We start from the raw sequence: 20,617 nt of genomic DNA on the forward strand, positions 1-20,617 counted from the left end.
AGTTTTTATCAGAGTATTTCTTATTAACCTCAATTCCTCTGTAACTTGTGCCCCAAAGGCGCTGTCACTATCAGCAGCTGGCCTGCTTCTACCCGCCTGAAAAGCAGTAGACATTTCCTGCAAAACTTTGAGTTTCTCCAATTCAATAGAATCAGTAGATTGGCTTTTCTTTCGCTTTTGTGTAAAGCTGGGTAGTGTAGGAGTAGAAACTTCATCACAAGTCTGCAAAGTAGATGGCTGAGACACAGTTGCTGACAGCTCCACAGTCATGTCCTCAGACATCTGAGATGTGTCATCACCAGGATCACTTGTGGGGTCATTCACTGCAGCTAGGGCATCTTTAATTGACTGATGAAGCTGTAAAAAAAAAAAAAAAAAAAAAAAAAAAAAAACGTGATGTATTCTGTGATTAATAGATTTTAAAAAATGCAGGAAAACAAAACTACAGTAATAGCACTTACACTGCTTTCAGAGGCACGTTGGATGACATGTTTTCTCAAAAACATCAGTGACTGCAGCAGCCACTTTTGCTTGCTTGTGAGTGGCTTTTCCCCACTCCCACTGGGTTTGGCTTTAAGAAGTTTGGAGTACTGGGTTCTTAAAGTTGTGGCCCTCGTCTTTACTTCTTCCACTGCAATTATTCACCAGCAAATTTTGTGAACTTGTCAGATAAAGGTTGAGGCAATGCACACACGCTGACCCTGTCACTAAAACATACCATGGTTTAACTACAAAAATTAAACATGGATATTGTAGTTAAACCATGATAACCACAAATTGACTATATGGTTTTGCCAAAAAAGTTTTTTTTAAACATTTTTACATTTCAATAAATATGGGTCCTCGTCATGTAGGTCAAACCAGTACCCACACACAAACAAAATCTACTCTGTTGCTATAGCTACCTGGTACATCCATTGCAGACGCTATTTCTGACCAACTCTTCTCCTTGTTTACTCTATTGTGATAGTTTTTACACGACACGTTGTATAAACATTCGTGCTCTTGCCACAAATCAACTAGATGATCCTCCATCTCTGCTGTCCACATCACTTTGTGCTGCGCCATGACTGTGTTTGTTACGCTTCCGTGTTCTCTCAGTGTGCTTTCTGATTGGATACTATTTTGTTTCACGTGAGTATGCACGCGTTTGTCCTCGGGGTTCCCCCCACATATCAGGATTTCTGATCGTAAATATTCAACATGTTGAATATTTACAATTTGCGATCGGGACGGCTCCGACGTTCTTCCGAGCAGGTTCGGACACTCTTAACACACTTCACACCACAGGAAAATCTGATAAGATAATCTCTAGAACCATCAAAATAATCGGGACCGAGCTAGGATTGTCGTAAGGGGCGAAATCGGCGCAAAATCAGCCCGATTATCTTTTGGTGTGTACCCAGCATTATACAAAAATAATATTCCAATCAATCATGGGTGGATGAGAAATAAATCATTGTGTTTGTCTGATAAAGACGTTTACGAGCCCTGTGATGGAGAGAATCATTCTGGTTGCCACTTTCAAAACAATCCCTTCCTCATGTGAACTAAACTGACAAGGGAGCTAAAGTTCATTAAATATGCAAATCTTATCCAATCCTAGCCGTTTACTTCCAAGTCTCCAGTACGACACGCCCAGCAAAACCAAGCGTTCAGGAAAGACCCTCAAAACCAGTGAAGAAAATAGCCTATTACTTATTAGTTATGAGGTTTTTGAATGCAAAAAAAGAAAAGAAAAAAAAAACAAGAAAAAAAACACATTAGCTGACCTCAGACAACAGTATAAAAAAGCCAGTTCATGACAACTTTTAAGTTGTAAAGAATATCTGTAATGTATGTATGCAAAAAAGAACACCAAAAGGTTAATGTCTCATACATTTCTTTTGTTTTTAAAAAATAATAATGGCAGGGTGGGGGGTGTAGGTGGGCCTTGTAGTATTGACTCAAGGAGGGGGGCCTTCGAGTAAAAAAGTTTGGGAACCACTGATCTAGAGAATGCAATCATATCTTTAGGCATTTACCCACTGTATTCAATGCTATGACAAACTATATTATTATGGGTTTATATTCTTTAAAAAGTGAAATACTAGCATTGGTGGGAAGGAGAGTCAAAAACATCAAAAACTTCTAATTACAGTCAGAGTTTCGTTCATTCTTTAGGACCTTCTCTTTCAACAAGTCCAGTATGACCTGTCTTTCCTGACTCTCCAGCTCAAACCGTCGTTCCCGCTCTTTTCTCTCTGCTCCAAGACGCTCTCGATCCAGGGCAATCTTACTCCTCTGGATTTCTAGCTCCTCTCTTCTCAGTGCCATCTCTTCTTCTCGCAGACTCTGCTCTGCTTCAAAGCGCTTTTCTAGAAAGCTCAGGATCTCTGAATAAGTTTGGCAGCAGCACTGACAAGGCTGTTTAGCTGTAGGAGCTGTGAGCTCAGCCTCCTCCTGCTCTTCCGGTTCTGGGCTTGCTACCACTGTTAAAAATTGAATTAAATTTAAATGTTTGAATTAGAGGCAATATGTTGCTTAAAGAACTATGTATTTATTATCATTTCTGAAGTAAAAGCCCCTTACCAGCAGGTGGAGCTGATACTGACAGCACAGTGGATTTGTCAGGCTCAGGCGATGATAATTCCTCCAATGCTCTTTTCCGTAGCTCTTCATCCTGGTATTTATTTTCCCCACTCACCAGAAGATTCTTCTCGGCTTCCAGCTCGAGCACTTCGTGCAATAGGTCTTCTTTCTGTGCATACAGGCGCTCGGTACCAAACCTGAACACCAAAAACTTGTATCTCATAACTCATAATTCCTAACCACACCTTTTAAAAGAACTTTTCTGTGCACAGAAATGCTAAATGACCAATGTAAAGCCTGGTTTATACTCACCATGTCTGCACATGCATGAAGGTATGAGTGACAAAAATGTCTTTGGGGTGTTGGGTGCAAGACCCCATTTTGTGTCCGGCTTCTATACCAGGACCCAGTTTGCACGTGTCTAAATGAATTTAGCCTTTTTGATGAAAAAAGTTCCAAGCTTAGCAAAAATTTTAATGTAATTAAATGAAAATGTTTAATGAAATTAGAAAAACATTTCACAGAGTGTTGTTTAGTTTTATACATCTTATATCCATATATTTTGTTGTAATGTCACAAGTAATAATCAAGGTTTACTGGGTTTAACACAATTCTTTGGTTCTTTTGATGGTGAAGTGTAATAAAAAACAAACATTGTCACATGTGTACTTTACTTCTCACCACTGCTTCCTGATGGTTTGGAGGACAGGTTTGGTTTGGTTACTCACATAACTTATGTTCTCTGAATAGGGAACGAGACCCTGTATAGCTTACACAAATGGGAACGCCCTCCTGGTGTGCATATTGAGCCCTGATTGTGCAGCCCTTATAGAGTCACACCAATTCATTGGCGGATGGCTCCGGCGCTCACGTGTTCATATTATACTGGTGTGCACGCAATCTGCTCCTCAGATTTCTCTGCCGAAAAGGGGGGTCTTTCGGCAGCGCGAGGAGCTTGGTAGCGAACTCAGCGTCTCGTTCCCTTTTCAGAGAACATAGGTTATGTGAGTAACCAGAGACGTTATCTTTCATGCCAGAAAACCTGAAAGGCCGGATTAAGCGAAAGGACAACCGGAGCTATGTCAAGATTCAAGCTATAGAACCTAACAAAAGTGTGCAGAAAGACCAACCTGCTGCCACACAAATGTCCTCCAGAAGAGCCCCTTCTGAAAGTGCTTGAGAGGAATCCACAGCTCTAGTAGAGTGTGCTCGACAGTGTTGGGAATGTTACTTTAAAAATGTAATTATAGTTACTCACTACTTGTTCCAAAAAGTATTTGAGTTAGTAACTGAATTACTCTATAATGAAAGTAACTCGTTACCAGGGAAAGAAACTATTTGCGTTACTGAAAAAAAAAAAAAAAAAAAAAAAAAAAAAAAAAAAAGTTGCAATAAGTCACACAATTTTGATTCTTTTTAACCAGTTTTCACAAGTCAGTTGAAATGAGTAGAACAGACAAGTGTTTGTAACTTTTTTTAAATATTCAAATATGTAAAATATTACATATTTAATAAATATTAAATGTTAAATGGATGAAATGGACACTAAATAGAATAAATCATTATTATAAGACATTGTACACTAATCTACACTATTTTAATGTTGCTGTGGGACAATGTGAGAGACACCTATCAAATTCAATAGATTATTGTAAATATCAGTATAGTGGAACAATAAAACGAAATAGATTGTTTAGAATTGTAATATATATTGCACAGACCCCAACTGGCCATCAACTAAAATAAATGATGCTCCAATCTAAAAATAAATGATGCTCCTTAAGAAAAGTCTACCAAAAATAGAAAATAATAATAAATATATATATATATATATACATATATATATATATATATATATATATATATATATATATATATATATATATATATATATATATATATTAGCCTAATTTACATAGCATAGACTCTTTGTAGTGCACAGTAAAAATCTAAAACTGTCACACAACTGGTAGACATACTGTAGCCTGTTTGAAGTATTTTTTTTCCCTCACAAAAGTAAATAGTTTAACAAGAAGTGCTCTCAAGTCTTGTTTGTATGGCGGCCTTACCCACTCTCTCTCTCGCGGGTATTTTTGCAATGATTGCCTGGAAAGAATCCGACTCAACCGCCGACAACGGCAGTATGTCCTCAACGATATATCTAGATATTATTTTGTTAAATTATGTCTGGGTGATAAGAGTTCACCTCCTTTGGTCGCGGAGTTTGCGTTCCTTTGCATTCACACACACACACACACACACAAAGAGTGGAGGGTGGTGACGGAAGGGAGTGGGGTGGAAAAAACTTTGGGAATATATCCTGGCCTAGGCCTTAAGGTGACCTTAAAGGACAACAATTTTTAAGTTTATCTTGATCGTTATATATTTGTGAGTACAGTCTATAGAAGAAAAAATAAAAACGAACCGGAGTGGTGCTTGCAACACAGATTTATCACAGTTAATGCCCAGAGCCCCCCTCAGCTAAAACAGCAGCTTTGGGGGTATGCACGTAAAGGGTGTCTTTGTGCCTCTTAATAGACACAAAATGCAATTAAAATGTCTGTCCAACATGAACAGGGACCTTACATGACAACGAGATTTAGCCATTGTTTAAATTCACCTGTTTTAGGCGGCTAGCTGTGTCTCAGCCTGAAGTCCCGTGGGAACGCCGTTGTAGCTGGAAAAAGGCAAATAGTCCAGTCGAGAAGAGCATTGTGTGTATGAAGAGGCTCTACTCATCGGCTCGTCGGTTCTCAGTATTGAACGAGTCCGAGAGAAAGGGTTTTCAATTCTGTACTGCTGATCAGAGGACTGCTGCTCGTTCAGTTACTCACGCATGCTCAGTATCAGCGGCTCGTGAGTTCATCTGTTCTCTCAGCAAAGCATGACTCAGTTCAGTGAACGGTTGGAGTTACAACATATAATTGAAGACATTAGTTTATTTATATCCGGAGGGACTGTCACTTATGTCAGAAAGTGAGTAACTAAAGTAACGTGTGTAATCAGCGCTGATTTGAGATGCAAACCGTTTAGAACGATTCAGTCCGATTTGGGGAACTTGTTTGCCCGGTTCACTAAAAAGAACCGGTTAAAAAGAACAATTCGTTCGTGATGATCCGATCAGGCTCACGAGTGAAGATGAAATTGTTCGCGTTCGTGCCTCTCCGAATTGTGAAAATTTGCAGCGAACACTTGACTAACTTACACAGACACAACACAGCTGGGCCGGTTGAAGAAAAATGCTATTCCGTGGTTAAAGACGGGTGCAACCACTGTGGAGGTAATGCAAAGTTTATTTATCCTTCCATTCGGGCACACACGGCTTGGGGAAAGATGTGCAGTAATTTAAAAAAAAAATCTTCCTTTACACACAGGACGCTCTTCCCAACTGGACTGCCTTTTTTCCGGCTACCGCTGAGTTCCCACGGGACTTCAGTGTGAGACACAGCTAGCCGCCTAAAACAGGTGAATTTAAACAATGGCTAAGTGGCTAAATGCATCTCATTGTCATGCAAGGGCCCTGTTCATGTTGGAAAGACATTTTAATTGCATTTTGTGTATGTTAAGAGGCACAAAGACACCATTTACGTAATGCCCCCAAAGCTGCTGTTTTAGCTGAGTGGGGGCTCTGGGCATTAACTGTAATAACTCTGTGTTGCAAGCACCACTCCGGTTCGTTTTTTTTTTCCTAAGGACTCTACTACAAAGATATAACGATCAAGATAAACTTAAATTCGCCGGAATTGTCCTTTAACCAGACCAGGAGCAAAATCTAGACAGAAAGAGCTTGTAAGTCCCCCACTTGCTTCAGAGAAGTCAAAGCCAACAAGAGCCACTTTGAAAGGGAGCCTTTATCAATCCCTCTAGAACAACGGACAAGATCCAGGAGGGGATACCAGGGAAGCATACTGGTCTGAGGCACTTAACCCCACGCATAAATGACAAGACTAACCTATGTCTTCCAAGCAACATGACATCATGACTTTGCGTAAACATACGCGCCACTTTCTAAAGCCAAGTGGCATGTTATCTGTAAACATTTTGAGCCATCCGTGTGTATGGCTAATCCCATGTGATTCCGCGTGTATGTATACACCGTGTGATTCCACGTGAATTTTTACGCCATTCCACGTGAATGTTAACAAACCATTGTGTGTGTGTGTGTGTGTGTGTGTGTGTGTACGCAAGGTAAATGGATTTATAAACATACTGAATTATGTTTTTTTGAAAATGTAAAAATGCTGAATGTTTCTTGTGATGGGTAGGTTTAGGGGCAGTGTGTGTATGTGTGTGTGTGTGTGTGTGTGTGTGTGTGGCGGGATGGGTAGGTTTAAGGGTAGGGGCATTGTAGGGGATAGAATGAAACTGCATTGATAAATACACTAAAAAGTGATTATGCGTCTTGATAGCACGCCAAAATGGAATATGATACGCCAATTCGTACATACACCATTTCATGAGATCAGTTTGCTTCAAAGGGGAACTTCATCTGACTCCCTATGAGCAGCAATAGCCACAACGTAAACCCTAAGGCTGATTACTGCCGCTCCTGCAGCAAACTTCTCCTGTAGGAACTCCAGCACTGGGCTAACAAGGCATTTTACTGGATCCACAGCATGAGTGGAGCACTATGACTCGAAAACGTTCCACTTAGACGAATAGAGTCTCCTCATGGAAGGGGCTCTCGCACTATCAATGGTCTCCTGGACATCGGTGGAAAGACCAGCGCTCAGTGCTAGCAACCCCGTATGGGCCACACCCACAGCTTCCAAATCCCAGGATGATCCTGCCCTGAAGCTGAGGTCCTTTCTGATTGGCATCTCCTAAGGAGAGGAATCCAGAAGAAGAATCAGCTCTGAAAATCACATCTGAGACAGCCAGAATGGGGCCACAATCAGGAGACTGACTTTGCTCTCTACTCTGGGATCAATTTGATGGGCGGGAACGCATAGAGTTTCAGCCTCTGCCACGAGTGAGCAAACATCCAATCCTAGCTGTGCTGGGGAGCTCAGGTAGAACCAAAGCTTGCACTGGGAGGACTCCTTCGACACAAAGAGGTCCACTTGGGCTTCGTCAAACACCTCCCAAATCTGGGACACTATTTGAGGGTTCAATCTCCATTCCCCTGAGCTGAGCTTCTGTCTTGACAGGAAGTCTCCTGCAAGGTTCAGGATCTATGGAACATGGACCACTCTCAAGGATATGCACATACCTGTCCAGCCTCCTTCAGCGATTGATTCACGTGAGATACAACTGCCATATTGCCTGTCCTGACAATGACATGGTGTTGCCTGAGGAAGGGGAGAAAATGCTGAAGGGCCAGAAAGGCAGCCTATGTACCACGAGAGCGCTTTCCTCATCCAAACTCTGCATGCTGGCCTGCCCTCGAACATGGCACCCCAAACGGTGAGAGAGGCATCCACTGGTGACTGTACTGGTGACAGCAAATGGCCCCCATTCCGACCCCTTTCTGGAGAAAAAGATGTTCGCGCCATACTGACAGTGAGGGAATAGCTGCATGACACCATACCTGCGTGACACCTCCTACTGATCGGGCTCCTGAGAGCTTCGTCCACCATAGGGTCTCGTATGGAGAAACCCTAAAGGAAGGGCCGGGGAAGCTGCATCATAAGCCAGCAGCTGTTACCCACAGAGACATGATGGCCAAGCTTGAAGCAGGCCAGACATGTCACAATACTGGAAATTCACGACAGAACTGAAGCGTGTAGCCCGATTGGACTGTACGGAGGATCCAGGGTGATACTCCTGGCAGATGTTTCCACTCTTGATAGAAATGAGACAGAGGAAGTGGAGTGGTGTGGTGCAGCGGACATACCCGAGTAAGGGTGTCGAACTGGTCCTCGGGGGGGATGGAGTGGTTGATCGCACAGGAAAGCCCTCACCGTCCTGATGCGGAGTGGGCGATGCCACGGTCTGAGGAGAGAAAGTACTGCCTGCTGGTTCCTGGAGAAAACAAATTGTGTCTCTGTTTACGCAGGTAACTCAACAATGTTTCCCGGGGTCAGAGTGGTAATCATAAAGTTAGCAGGTGTTTTAGTGTTGGAAACGAGGTGGCCGCAGGAGATTTTTTACATGAAGCACGAGTCTTCTGACCGTGCGCCTCTCCGCAATTGCGGTGAATGTATGGTGGTGGAGACTTTGTCTAATGCCACTCGGTATGTTAGACAAGGTCGAAGTATTCATAGTACAGTTTGGGGGCAACGTGAAGGCAGGGTGGAGAGTCAAAATGACGATGACAGTGGTCCAGGCTGTGCACACTCGGCGTGCACGCTAGGCCGATCTGGCCGTAGCACATAGCAGGAGCAGATGTGGTGTGACACGCAATATATAATATATAATATATGCGCCCCATATATGGAATCAGAGTGCCTATTGAATGTAGTATATGGAAAATCTCTACAGCAAAAGGCCAACCGCTACATGTATTTGGTTTGTTTCTACCAATTATTAGTAACGATTTACAGTTTGTTTACCATTTACCTGAATATTCAGTATTGTGCTAGCCTAGAAATCTAGACGCACCCTAGCAGCAGCAAGTCTAATCTGCTGTGAGTATCGTCTAGCAACTCTCAATACAGTTCGGAGCTGTGAAAACCAAACTCTGGTCAGGCCAATCACATCATGTATAGAGTCGGTGGGTGGGGCTTAACAGTGATGGTAGAGTTACGCTTGAGTACTACTAGTAAACACAGAGGCTGTCAGCTTTTACTGCGACTCTGGAAGACTTGGAGTTCAGCTTTTTTTCTGAGAAAAGAACAAAGAACGGCAATGAAGTCATTCTTAAAAAGGCATGATGTGTTCAGAGTTTTGCCAACTGGATACGGCGAAAGTTTAATCTATCAACAAGCTCCTCTTCACGTTGCTCTGGTTGGTTGTAGCGCTATCCTATTGCGTGCAGAGGGAGTTTGAAAGACAACCGTTTATCCCTCCCCTTGGATTGAGCCCTGTCAATGGTGAGTTTCCAGACCAAACATCTTAATGTGGGTCTGGCTTGTCAGGCTAGTATTGTGCAATATAGCATACAGAAGGTGAGGGACATTTTAGGGGGAAAGAAACATAGCATTTTATCATTTAAACATGTTTTTCCATAATCAAGATTACCATCACCATATGTTCATTAGGCCAGTCGATCTAGAGTTTTTCCTGTAGCAAGCGAAAGCATGTCAATAAGCTCAGATCGGGCCGCCGAAAGCCGCACTTCCTGGCCGCTAGGCGGGAGATCCTCATCAGTAGAAACGCGAAGCGACCGATCCATGAAGGCAGAGAAATCTGAGGAGCAGATGGCACACGCGCCATTATAATATGATGACAAAAGGGTGTTGGGGCGACACCTGCACCATCAGCCAATGAATTGCCGTGATTCTATAAGCGCTTCAGACAATCGGCACACCTAGTTCCCACTTGCGTAAGCTATGCAACGTTGAGCGAACCAATGAAAGAGAACTACTCCATTTAAAAAAAATAAAAATAATGACTAATGCATCAAGTATAAATGCCTTGTCTGTTTGGGGAGGAGCACGAAGTCAGCAGAGGCTCACAGTTAGGTGCCAGAAGGAAGTATAAACAAGGCTTCATACTCGGTCTCATTTAGAAATCAATTTAGAAAGCACAGTTAATGACAACATTTATAAATATTTCACAGTTAAAGATGCACTAAGTAATCCTTTTTGTTTCACTGTCTGAAACAGATGTTTTTGTACTTAATACTGACTCTTCAGTTACCGCTGTCATTTTAGAAAAAACCTGTTTAACACCCATGTCGTTCCACAACCAAATGTCCAAAAACAGATCTCAACATGGCAGCCACCATGGAATAGCGTTGCACTGATATACTGCAATCGGTAATGCCTTGAATTACAGCCCACAAAATACTGCATAAGTAAAACAAATCTACAGTGTAAATTTTAGTAATTATAGTGTACCTATAAAGTATGCATGTACAGGTATAAGGGCAATATGTAAAGTTTGGGGAATAAAGTAGTAAGAACCAGGAAAATGTATCAATTATGTATACTGTAAGAACTAAGGGAGTGCTTATTTTATTATAAGAGGCAACAATCAAATGTTTGGGAGTAATTAAGTGAGAACATACACTAAATAGCTCTAATTGTTGGTTATTTAAATATCTTTTAAGAAAATGAAAACGATGCATTTACAAATCAATTCACCTGTTTTTATGACCAACTGTGAAATACTGTTTAGCACGTCACTGAAACTGACCCGGCGGTATTATAACCTTGGACGGCGAGGTCACACTCGCACCTGCTGGACGAGGTTATAAATAGATGAGCTCTAGCTGCAACCCTTCAGGTCTTTTTTAATTTTAAGAGCAGTCCTGGGATATCATCAACATGGCACTGCAGTGCAGCATCTCATTCTGCTTTATCAGGGAACAGGATTACAGTCAAGTAACCCTGACAGTTTCCTTTCAAAAGCTTCACTCAATGCTACACAAAGTGCATATTGGAACGAGAATACCGTGCTTGGTGTTCTGACCACTTACGGTTGTGTATGTGTGCACAAGAACGCAAGAAAGCCTTAGACATTAGCTTGTGATGTTGACCTCAAGGACATGAGAACCCGGAGTGGCATGAGAATCCAAGCTTAAAATCTAATGAATGTGTGGAGAGGACCAACCTGCCGCATCACAAACACTTTGTAAGGGGGCACCCCTTGCTAATGCAGTAGAGGAGGAGACCCTGATCTGAAGTCTCTCCTGATCCAGCATTTTGAATCAGTGGATGGCAGAAGGTTTCTAGGGTGACAGGATGTGCAGTCGAGAAAGTAACCATAGGCAGGTGGTCAGGGTGAAGATGCAAAAATCACTTTCACCATTCTAAGTAGGATGGCAATATTGACAGAGCTTGCATATCCCCAATTATATAATTTAATTATCCACAATATAAAATTTATAGCCATAAGAAAAAACATATTTATGGTCAGAAGTTTGTCAAATGGTGACTCTAGAAGTTCTGAGAAGGTCTCAACCAGACCCTCGAGGACCATAGCAAAGTCCCATGAAGGGATCTTGGTTCTTACGGGAGGCATCAACCACCTTATTTAATTCTATAAACTATAATACTGATCTGCCAACATTGTCGCTATATGATAAATTAAAATAAGCTGATAACATCACGGTTTTCTCCAGAATGACTGTGCAGCCAAATAGAATTGTGTTGCAATATTGTCCTTTTAACACTGTGAAGCTACTTTGAAACTGCTTTCGTCATTGTAAAAGCGTTATATGGATAAAGTTGATTGATTGATTTACCTGGCCCCAGGAATGAAGTTAGCGAGCCGAGGATGCCTCCCAAGAGGCACCCCATCCACCAGGATGGGAAAGCCAAAAGAGCATCAACATAAACCATGTGTGAAAAAATGGCATATCATGCCCTCTGCCTGAGACCCTTGTTGGCGAACCCTGGCTAGAACTCCCGGGAGCAGAACGACTGAAAGAAGCGCCACAGCACGCTTTGGGATCACACTAGGAAATGTGTAGATTTGGCGAGCGGGCAAGCGGAAGGGACAGCTCGGCAGCCAAACCCATTTGGGAGCCCCACAACGCAGGTGCGGATTGAAAGTAGCCAAGACGAGCACAAAGCATTTTAACTGTAAAGAGCTTGCAATGCTCACAATCACCTGACTCAACATGTGACCGCATGCTCTTCCCCAAACACACAAAGATGTAAATGTGTGTGTCCAGTTCTGTCTTTTGGAAAAGAACATGGAGGGACATAGCGTTTACTCTGCAGACTCATTTTCAACTAATTAGATTTTTAACAAAGATGAGCGAGAGAGAAATCTGTACACTGCCAGTTGAAAACTAACTCCTTACAAAGATCTCAAGTTCGAGTTTTAAAAGGAAGAGGAGATTGTTTTGCACACCACACAGTTTTGGGCTGATAACAAAGACCTGAAGGCTTGCAGCTGGGGCTAACCTATTTAGCCTGGTGCAGCAGGTGCGTGTGATGTCACTGACCGAGGATATAATACCGCCAGATCAATTTCACTGAGGTGTTAAACACACTTTCACATCTGGTCACGATAAGATGTTCCCATATGCACTTCATGCCACATTGATTGAGTGAAGCTTTTGAAAGGTGATAGTGATATCCAATGTATGAAAACAGTGACACTCAGTGTATAAATCAGCGTATTGATTCATGATTCGGATTGCCAATGTCATGTGATTTCAGCAGTTTGACACATGATCCGAATCATGAATCAATACGCTGATTCATAACCTTTCGAATCTTAGATTCTAATTAACCAACTAATGTCACATATGGACTACTTTGATGATGTTTTTATTACCTTTCTGGCCATGGAAAGTATAGTGTGCATACACTTTCATTGAAGGAACAGAAAAGCTCTCGAACTAAATATAAAACATCTTAAACTGTGTTCCGAAGATGAAAAGAGGTCTTACGGGTGTGGAACGACATTAGGGTGAGTCATTAATGACAAATTTAATTTTGGGGTAAACTAACCCTTTAATGCAGCCTAAAACAATTATGTAACTGTTTTAAATAATATAAATTAATAATGTTCTATATGTATGCCATAGTATTGATGTGTATTTTTAGTCTAGATTATAGTCCAGCTTGCTCAAGTACTGGGGAGCTAAACCATTTATTGCTTTGTAAGTAATTAGCAAGATTTAAAAACGTATACTATAGCTGTGTCTCATTCCATTGAATTTCGAAGGCTGCGTCCTCCGGAGGATACGTCCTGTGAAGGATCTAGTATATGGAGTGTCCTCAATCAGAATTAAATGAGACGTCCTTTGTAAGACACACAGGCAGGAAGTATCACGTTACTATACCAACACGTTCAGCCTCGTTGGGCTGACGCAAATTATATGAATGAAAATTATTTATAGCTTAAAAATGACTATGAAATGTTTCTTGTCTTGGAAGCAATACTGTTCTAAACGTTTAAAAAGCACTAAACAGTTGTAGTCCAGTTTACCACAACTATCTGTTTGAGGTAATAGAGCTTCTAAAACAAGCTTGAACTACTTACATTTAAACACCACATCTACGCTTGCATGTGTATCTGGCGGTGGTGCCGTTCTTTTCATATAATATAAAAAAATGACGGTTGTTAACGGCGACACAAAGAATTGTGGGTTATCTCCAGTGTGAAGGATACCTCATGCACACTCCGAATTCCTGTGAAAGAAGGATGCTTTCGAAGGTCACATTTGAAGTGTCCTACTCACTTTTTTGAAATGAGAAATGAGCCTTATGACGTATGCAGCCTTCAAATGAGACCTCCGGAGGATATAGCCTTCTAAAATTAGACACGGCTAATGTTTAAAAAGGAGCTAGTGCAATGTTGACAGAAACTGGCTAATATGGTCATACTTCCTGGTTCTAGTAAGAACTCAAGCTGCTGCATTTTGGGTCAGCTGCAGTTTATTTATTAAGGCAGTCCACTACAGGTGAATAGGATTTTTTTTTTTTTTTTAAATAAAAAGATATCACTGTGAACCTTCTCCAGTTTATTACAGGCATAAACATGAGAAAAACATGTATTACAAGTTTTTTTGTAAAATGAATGTTTTAATATGCAAAGGAGGCCTTATATAGCTAAATATACTCTCATTTGGATACATTTCCATTGGAAAGTACCAGGTTTAAAATGATTGGTTCTATTTGTTGACATTAGATGAAATTGCTTTTACAGAAGGGATTCTGGATATTTTAATTTGTGCTTTAGTAAATTAGAGAATACCGACAATAGCCTTAAATTTATTTTGCGCCATGTTTTTTTGAGTAAAATTACCTAGATCTCAGGATAGGAATGATATATCAACAAATTCCTCTATAAAAGTCTTCAGAATATAGTTAAGTATAAAACTGGAAAAGTTGGTGCTTGTTATCTCAGGTGGAGAATAAACAAGAAAGCATTAATCACATAGTCGGAAATTCATGTCAACTAATCAGATGTTGTGTTTGGCTGTAGATTCCCTGGCAAACATTTGCGGTTGGTTATTTCTAAAAAAGGAAATGTCCTTATTTGAAACGTTATGTAGACAGCGTTGTGTATGAGACTGAGTTTTACAATGATACCAGGCATGACGTTTCGGGAAATGGAGACTGCACAGGAGCTCGCTTTAGAATGCTAACTTTTGATGATTTACGGTAGAAATCTAAGAGGTGCAAGTTGACAAAATATAAACTGTTTCAGCTCTTTCGAATCGGATAATTCAGTGGGAAATTAACAGACATGGTATTCTGTATGATTAAATATTTTCCAAATATGCACACTTTTGAACTAAGAGCGGATCTAAAATCTGTTCTTTGCGAGCTGTGTGGATACAACAGAACATATTTGAAATGAGGGGGCAGCTTTCCAGCCTTTGCAAAATTAAGTATATATGATACAACTAATAATTTCTATCAGAATGATTATAAATACTAATTTCCTAGTTAAAAAAATTGGACATGAAAGCAGTCGCAAATGAAAATTTGAATGCTTTGAGCTCGTAATCATGTTTCACAGAATTAACAGAATGCATAGCCGATTTAAAAACAAAACAGTATGACTAGAAATGTTCTACTAAATTCTTAAAAAAAAAAAAAAAAAAAAAAAACAATTTATTGGACCAAAAACCTCTACCTAACAAACACTAACTAACACTTGATGGCTTCTATGTCAAGTTTACATCAACAGTTAGAAAACCGGGTGTGCACTTTAATAGCATCACCACAGTCTTCCATCTTGCATAAATAAATAATTATAATAATAATAAACTATATATATATATATATATATATATATATATATATATATATATATATAGAGAGAGAGAGAGAGAGAGAGAGAGAGAGAGAGAGAGAGAGAGAGAGAGAGAGAGAGAGAGAGAGAGAGAGCGAGAGCGTGCAGGCAAAGGTGCAGCTTAAATAAACTGAATACAAGATCATAAATCATACAGCTGAAACCAATGAACTCATAATCAGAGCGACCATGGAAATATAAGTAACCCAGGGAGTTTTTCCCCAAAGTTATAAGGGACTTATACCCCACTCACCATCATGAACAGCACTGTGGACGCAGTGGAGTCATTCAGGTTCCTGGGAACTACCATCTCTCAGGACCTGAAGCGGGACAATCACATGGACTCCAATGTGAAAAAGGCTCAGCAGAGACTGTACTTCCTTCGTCAGCTGAGGAAGTTCAACCTGCCACAGGACCTGCTGATTTAGTTCTACTCAGCTGTCATTGAGTCTGTTATATGCACCTCCATCACTGTCTGGTTTGGTTCAGCTACCAAATCAGACATCAGGAGACTGCAATGTACCATCCGGACTGCAGAGAGGATTATTGGTGCCAAACTGCCAACCCTCCAGGACCTGTACTCTTCCAGAGTGAGGAAGAGAGCGGGTAAAATCATCACAGACTCCACTCACCCCGGACACCTCTTGTTTGAACTGTTACCGTCAGGACGGCGACTCCGATCACTGGCCACTAGAACATCTAGGCATAGGAACAGTTTCTTCCCACAGGCCATTTCCCTCTTGAACAGTTAACCCTTAACCCCCCCCCCCCCCCCCCCCCCCCCAAGGCAAATGCCTGTAAGTGCAATTATTCCCACTTTTTAGTGCAATATCTCCTAAACTCAGGTGATTACTTATATTATTTATTATTTATATTTATTCTCTCCACCCAGATACTGTAAATGCTCATAATCTATGTCTTCTGACTAAACGTAACCGTGACCTTATACTGTTCATATTTTTCTTCATATTTTTGTTCTTCGAATTTTTTATTACCATGTTGTATTGTTTATGTGCACTGGAAGCTTCAGCACCAAAAAAAATTCCTTGTGTGTGAAAGCACACTTGGCAATAAAGCTCTTTCTGATTCTGATTCTGATTCTGACTTATTTAAAAACCCTTACTAACATGTTTCTTGAGTACTGACTTCAGGATTCATTATGATGCGTTTATGGATATCTCCCCTTTTAAGAGAGTTCTGTAATAATGTTCGGTTGTAATTTACATGGGGAAAAACTCTTGGTTACGTATGTACTTGGTTCCCTGAATAGGGAACGAGACACTGCAAACTGTCATTATGGGAACACCTTCAGTGTGATGAATGTTGGAAGCCCTTATACTATCACGGCAATCGATTGGCCAGTGACGCTTAGCATCGCCCTGAGAATACGTCACGTATGCTTCATATCAGTGTGGTAGGCGTAATATCATCAGATTTTCAAGATGAATGAAGCTACTACTTAAAGATAGGGGACTGGCCGGAATCACATCATCTCGTTCCATATTCAGGGAACCAAGGTTACATATGTAACCGAGACGTTCCTTTTCACAGGTTCTCTTGACACTGCGAACCGTCGCTATGGGAACCTCTTAAAGAGAGCCTGAGAAGCCATTCCTCTGGTTAAATGAGTGTGTACGTCTGGAGGCAAGGGAAGCCATGCACCTCTCAGTCGCAGAGATAGCCTCAATCACCAATGAGACATTCTAGCTTGGTGAGGGGAGCTCCTTGTTTTACCTCTGAACACAATTGAAACCGACCTATACCACTGGGATATATGGTTGACATAGATCATTACTGCCTGTAGCGGGCATAGATCAAGGTTTTTTATGAACAGCGCTCCAATCTCTGCGCCAGGAGGAGAAAGCCTGCACGACCATTTGCTGCAAACGAAAGTGCCAATGGTTTAAAAGAGTCACCTGTTATTCCCTCCAGGATGACATGAGATCCCATTAAGAAACTGACCAATACTTGACATGTATGTCATGACACCCAATCACAAGAGGTGATATGACAATTCATGAAACGCCTAAAGATAGGGTAAGAACCGTTTGAATGCAGAACACTGCTAGCAACTTCAAACAATCCGTGCCAACCACGAAGCACTGCAACCGCATGTCCCAAAAGGAACTCCTCAGCAGAGTGCTGGGAGTCTGGTCCATGGATGCAGAGCATGAAAGCTTCTGCATGTAACCAGAACATTGCGGAAAGTTTGGCAATGAATTGCGATACTTGACTCTTGACCCACCATAAATAGCCTCATGTGGAGCAGGTCGAACTGAACTACAGGGGACGCTGCTGCCATAAGGCCCATCAGTCTATGCTCTATGGCATAGACCAATGTGGACTAGACCTGTCTAGAATGACTCAGACAGTCTTGTAATGATTGAATGTGTACAGGAAACAATAGTGCTCGGGTCACACCAGAATCTAGATACACACCCAGAAGTCGTCTGAAGGTTGTGTAAAACCTAGGCTCCTCCAGTGGCAGAGAAATAAATATTGATGAACTATTGCTAATGAAAGACAACCTGAGGAACTTCCTGTGTCTCTTGGCAATCTGGATGTGGAAGTATGCATCTTTTAGATCAATGTCACAGACCTATCTTCAGTTCGAACAAGAGACGGAATGGACTTCACTGTCAGGATCTTGAATTTGCTTATGGAGCCCAAGATTTGTGACCCAAAGTCCAAATCGGACCACCATCCTTTTAATCAGAACAAAATAACTGCTATAGAAGCCTGCCTCTGCCTAAGTAGGGGGAATCTATCAGGCTTGTGCAAAATTCAGAATTGGCCTTCATTCAATTCATGAATTGGAATTTAAATTTAATTGACTCTGCCCCAAAGGAAGTTGAGTTGAATTTGAATTGAAATGACAGGAAGTATAATTAAATTCATGACAATTCACAGACATTCCACCGTCACACAACAAAGAATGTGCTGAATCTCACATACATTCAGTGTTAGGAAGGTTACTTTGCATGAATTACATGTTATGTAATTGCTTACTGTTATCAGTTACCTATTATAAATGTGATTTGGATTACTTTATCAATGCAAAGCAATTTCCTTTTAATATGATTAGTAACTAATAGAATTACTCATTTTACCTCAGTAATACAACAATTACATAAATTTTGTAATTTAATCATTTCATTACATGCATCTACACTGTAAAGATATTACACAGTATCTACTTTAAAACAATACTACACATATTTCAGAAGTTATCATGAATTAAATCTTGAATTAGTGGAATGTGCTATATATATATATATATATATATATATATATATATATATATATATATATATATATATATATATTGTGACGGGGTGAAGAAGTACACGACACAGGGGGGCAGGTTAGGGGGGCAGGTGAATTTCCCCGAAGGGTGGATTTATTGACAAAGGTGAAAGTGAAAGTGCGTTGAGTGGGGTGCTCCGTGCTCGGTGTCGTCTCTCTTGCGTCCTCGGTGCTCGCGGTGATCTGGATCCGTGCTCAGAGTGAGTGCTGGCCGTCACACACTGCTCTCTGGAGGGAGAATGGAGACAACAGTTAGCCGAGTCTTCTGGAGACATCTCTCACCTCTTTGGGCGGCGGGCAGGCTTATAAAGCCGCCCGCTGATGAGTTGCAGCTGTGACGGCTCAGCCTGTGATGAGCGGGTGCAGGTGTTCCCGCCTTGTTTCCAGGGCGACGCTGATGAGCGCTCGGGACACTTGTCACACTCCCCCCCCCTAAGCGACGTCCCGGTCCTGCGGAGAAGCGGGGAAACTGGGGGGGGGGTTGGGGAGTGGAGCCTGACAGACCTGCGAAAGCTGACCACATCCGGGAAAGACCATCGGCATTGGCGTTGGCCGTCCCGGCACGATGTTGGATGGTGAAGTTGAAGTCCTGGAGCGCCAGGAACCACCGCGTCACCCTGGCATTCGTCTCCTTGGCCCGGGCCATCCATTGCAGTGGTGCAGGCCATCCATTGCAGTGGTGCGTGGTCAGTGGTCAGGGTGAAGTGGCGGCCCAGGAGGTAATACCGGAGCTCCAGGACTGCCCACTTGACGGCCAACGCCTCCCGTTCCACGGTTGCGTAGTGCTGTTCGGCTGGGGTCAGCTTTCGGCTGATGTAGATCACCGGGTGTTCCTCGCCGTCGGTGACCTGGGAGAGGACGGCTCCCAACCCGGTGTCGGAGGCGTCCGTTTGCAGCAGGAAGGGGCTATTGAAGTCGGGCGCTCGTAGGACCGGTGCCGAGGTGAGGGCCGACTTGATGCGGTGGAACGCCGCCTCCGCCTCGGTGCTCCACTGGGTCTTCTCTGGCTGCCCCTTCCTGGTCAGGTCTGTCAGGGGAGAGGCTAAGGAGGAGAAGTCAGGGATAAAGCACCGATAGTAACCCGCCAACCCCAAAAAGGCTCGTACCTGCGTCTTCGTGGCGGGACGGGGAGCGGAGAGAATCGCAGAGACCTTCTTCTCCTGGGGTCGGATCAGGCCCCGTCCCACCTGGTAGCCGAGGTACTTGGCCTCCGCGAGTCCTAGGTGGCATTTCCGGGGGTTGGCGGTCAGCCCAGCCCGACGTAACTCCGACAGCACCTTCCGCAGCCGGTCCAGGTGGTCCTCCCAGGTCTCGGAGTGTACCACCACGTCATCCAGGTAGGCCGCCGCGTAGGCTTGGTGGGGTCGGAGCAGGATGTCCATGAGCCGCTGGAAGGTGGCGGGTGCTCCGTGCAGGCCAAAAGGGAGGACGCGGTATTGCCAGTGGCCGCTCGGAGTGGAGAAGGCTGTCTTTGGCTTGGCCTGAGCGGAGAGGGGTACCTGCCAATACCCTTTCGTGAGGTCGAGGGTGGAGATGTACCGCGCCCTCCCCAGGCGGTCCAGCAGCTCATCTACGCGGGGCATGGGATAGCCGTCAAACTCCGAGACCTCGTTGAGCCCGCGGAAGTCGTTGCAGAAGCGGAAGGTGCCATCGGGCTTTGGGACCATCACAATCGGGCTGGACCACGGGCTGCGTGATGGTTCGATGACCCCTAACCTCAACATCTCCTGTACCTCTGCCTCAATGGCGTGTCGCCGAGCCTCCGGAACACGGTAGGGCCGCTGCCGAACGACGACTCCTGGGGCCGTCCGGACGTCATGCTCCAGGACGTGAGTCCGCCCGGGGCGAGGGGAGAACACCGCAGAAAACTGACTGACCAGGTGTTGCAGCTCCGACTTTTGGGCCGGCGACAGTTGGGGGTCCATGTCTACCA

General features: G+C 42.8%; 1 protein-coding gene across 3 annotated transcripts in view; it reads right to left on the reverse strand.

Annotated features, from left to right (window-relative positions):
• Positions 1 to 1,826: 1,826 nt before the first annotated feature.
• The window catches only part of si:dkey-45d16.4 (trichohyalin), a 42,919-nt gene continuing 24,128 nt past the window's right edge, over positions 1,827 to 20,617 (reverse strand). For 2 of the 3 annotated variants that reach the window (XM_067459437.1, XM_067459439.1), the window contains 2 exons: positions 2,572 to 2,768; positions 1,828 to 2,471 (listed from right to left, as the gene is read on the reverse strand). In XM_067459437.1, coding sequence (XP_067315538.1) covers positions 2,131 to 2,471; positions 2,572 to 2,768 — 538 coding nt within the window. In that variant the 3' untranslated portion in view covers positions 1,828 to 2,130. Of the gene's footprint in view, positions 2,472 to 2,571; positions 2,769 to 8,407; positions 8,506 to 20,617 lie in introns of all 3 variants that reach the window. The other variant, XM_067459438.1, reaches the window with a different exon arrangement.

Source organism: Pseudorasbora parva, chromosome 12 (genome assembly GCF_024679245.1).
Source record: "Pseudorasbora parva isolate DD20220531a chromosome 12, ASM2467924v1, whole genome shotgun sequence".
Classification (NCBI taxonomy): domain Eukaryota; kingdom Metazoa; phylum Chordata; class Actinopteri; order Cypriniformes; family Gobionidae; genus Pseudorasbora; species Pseudorasbora parva.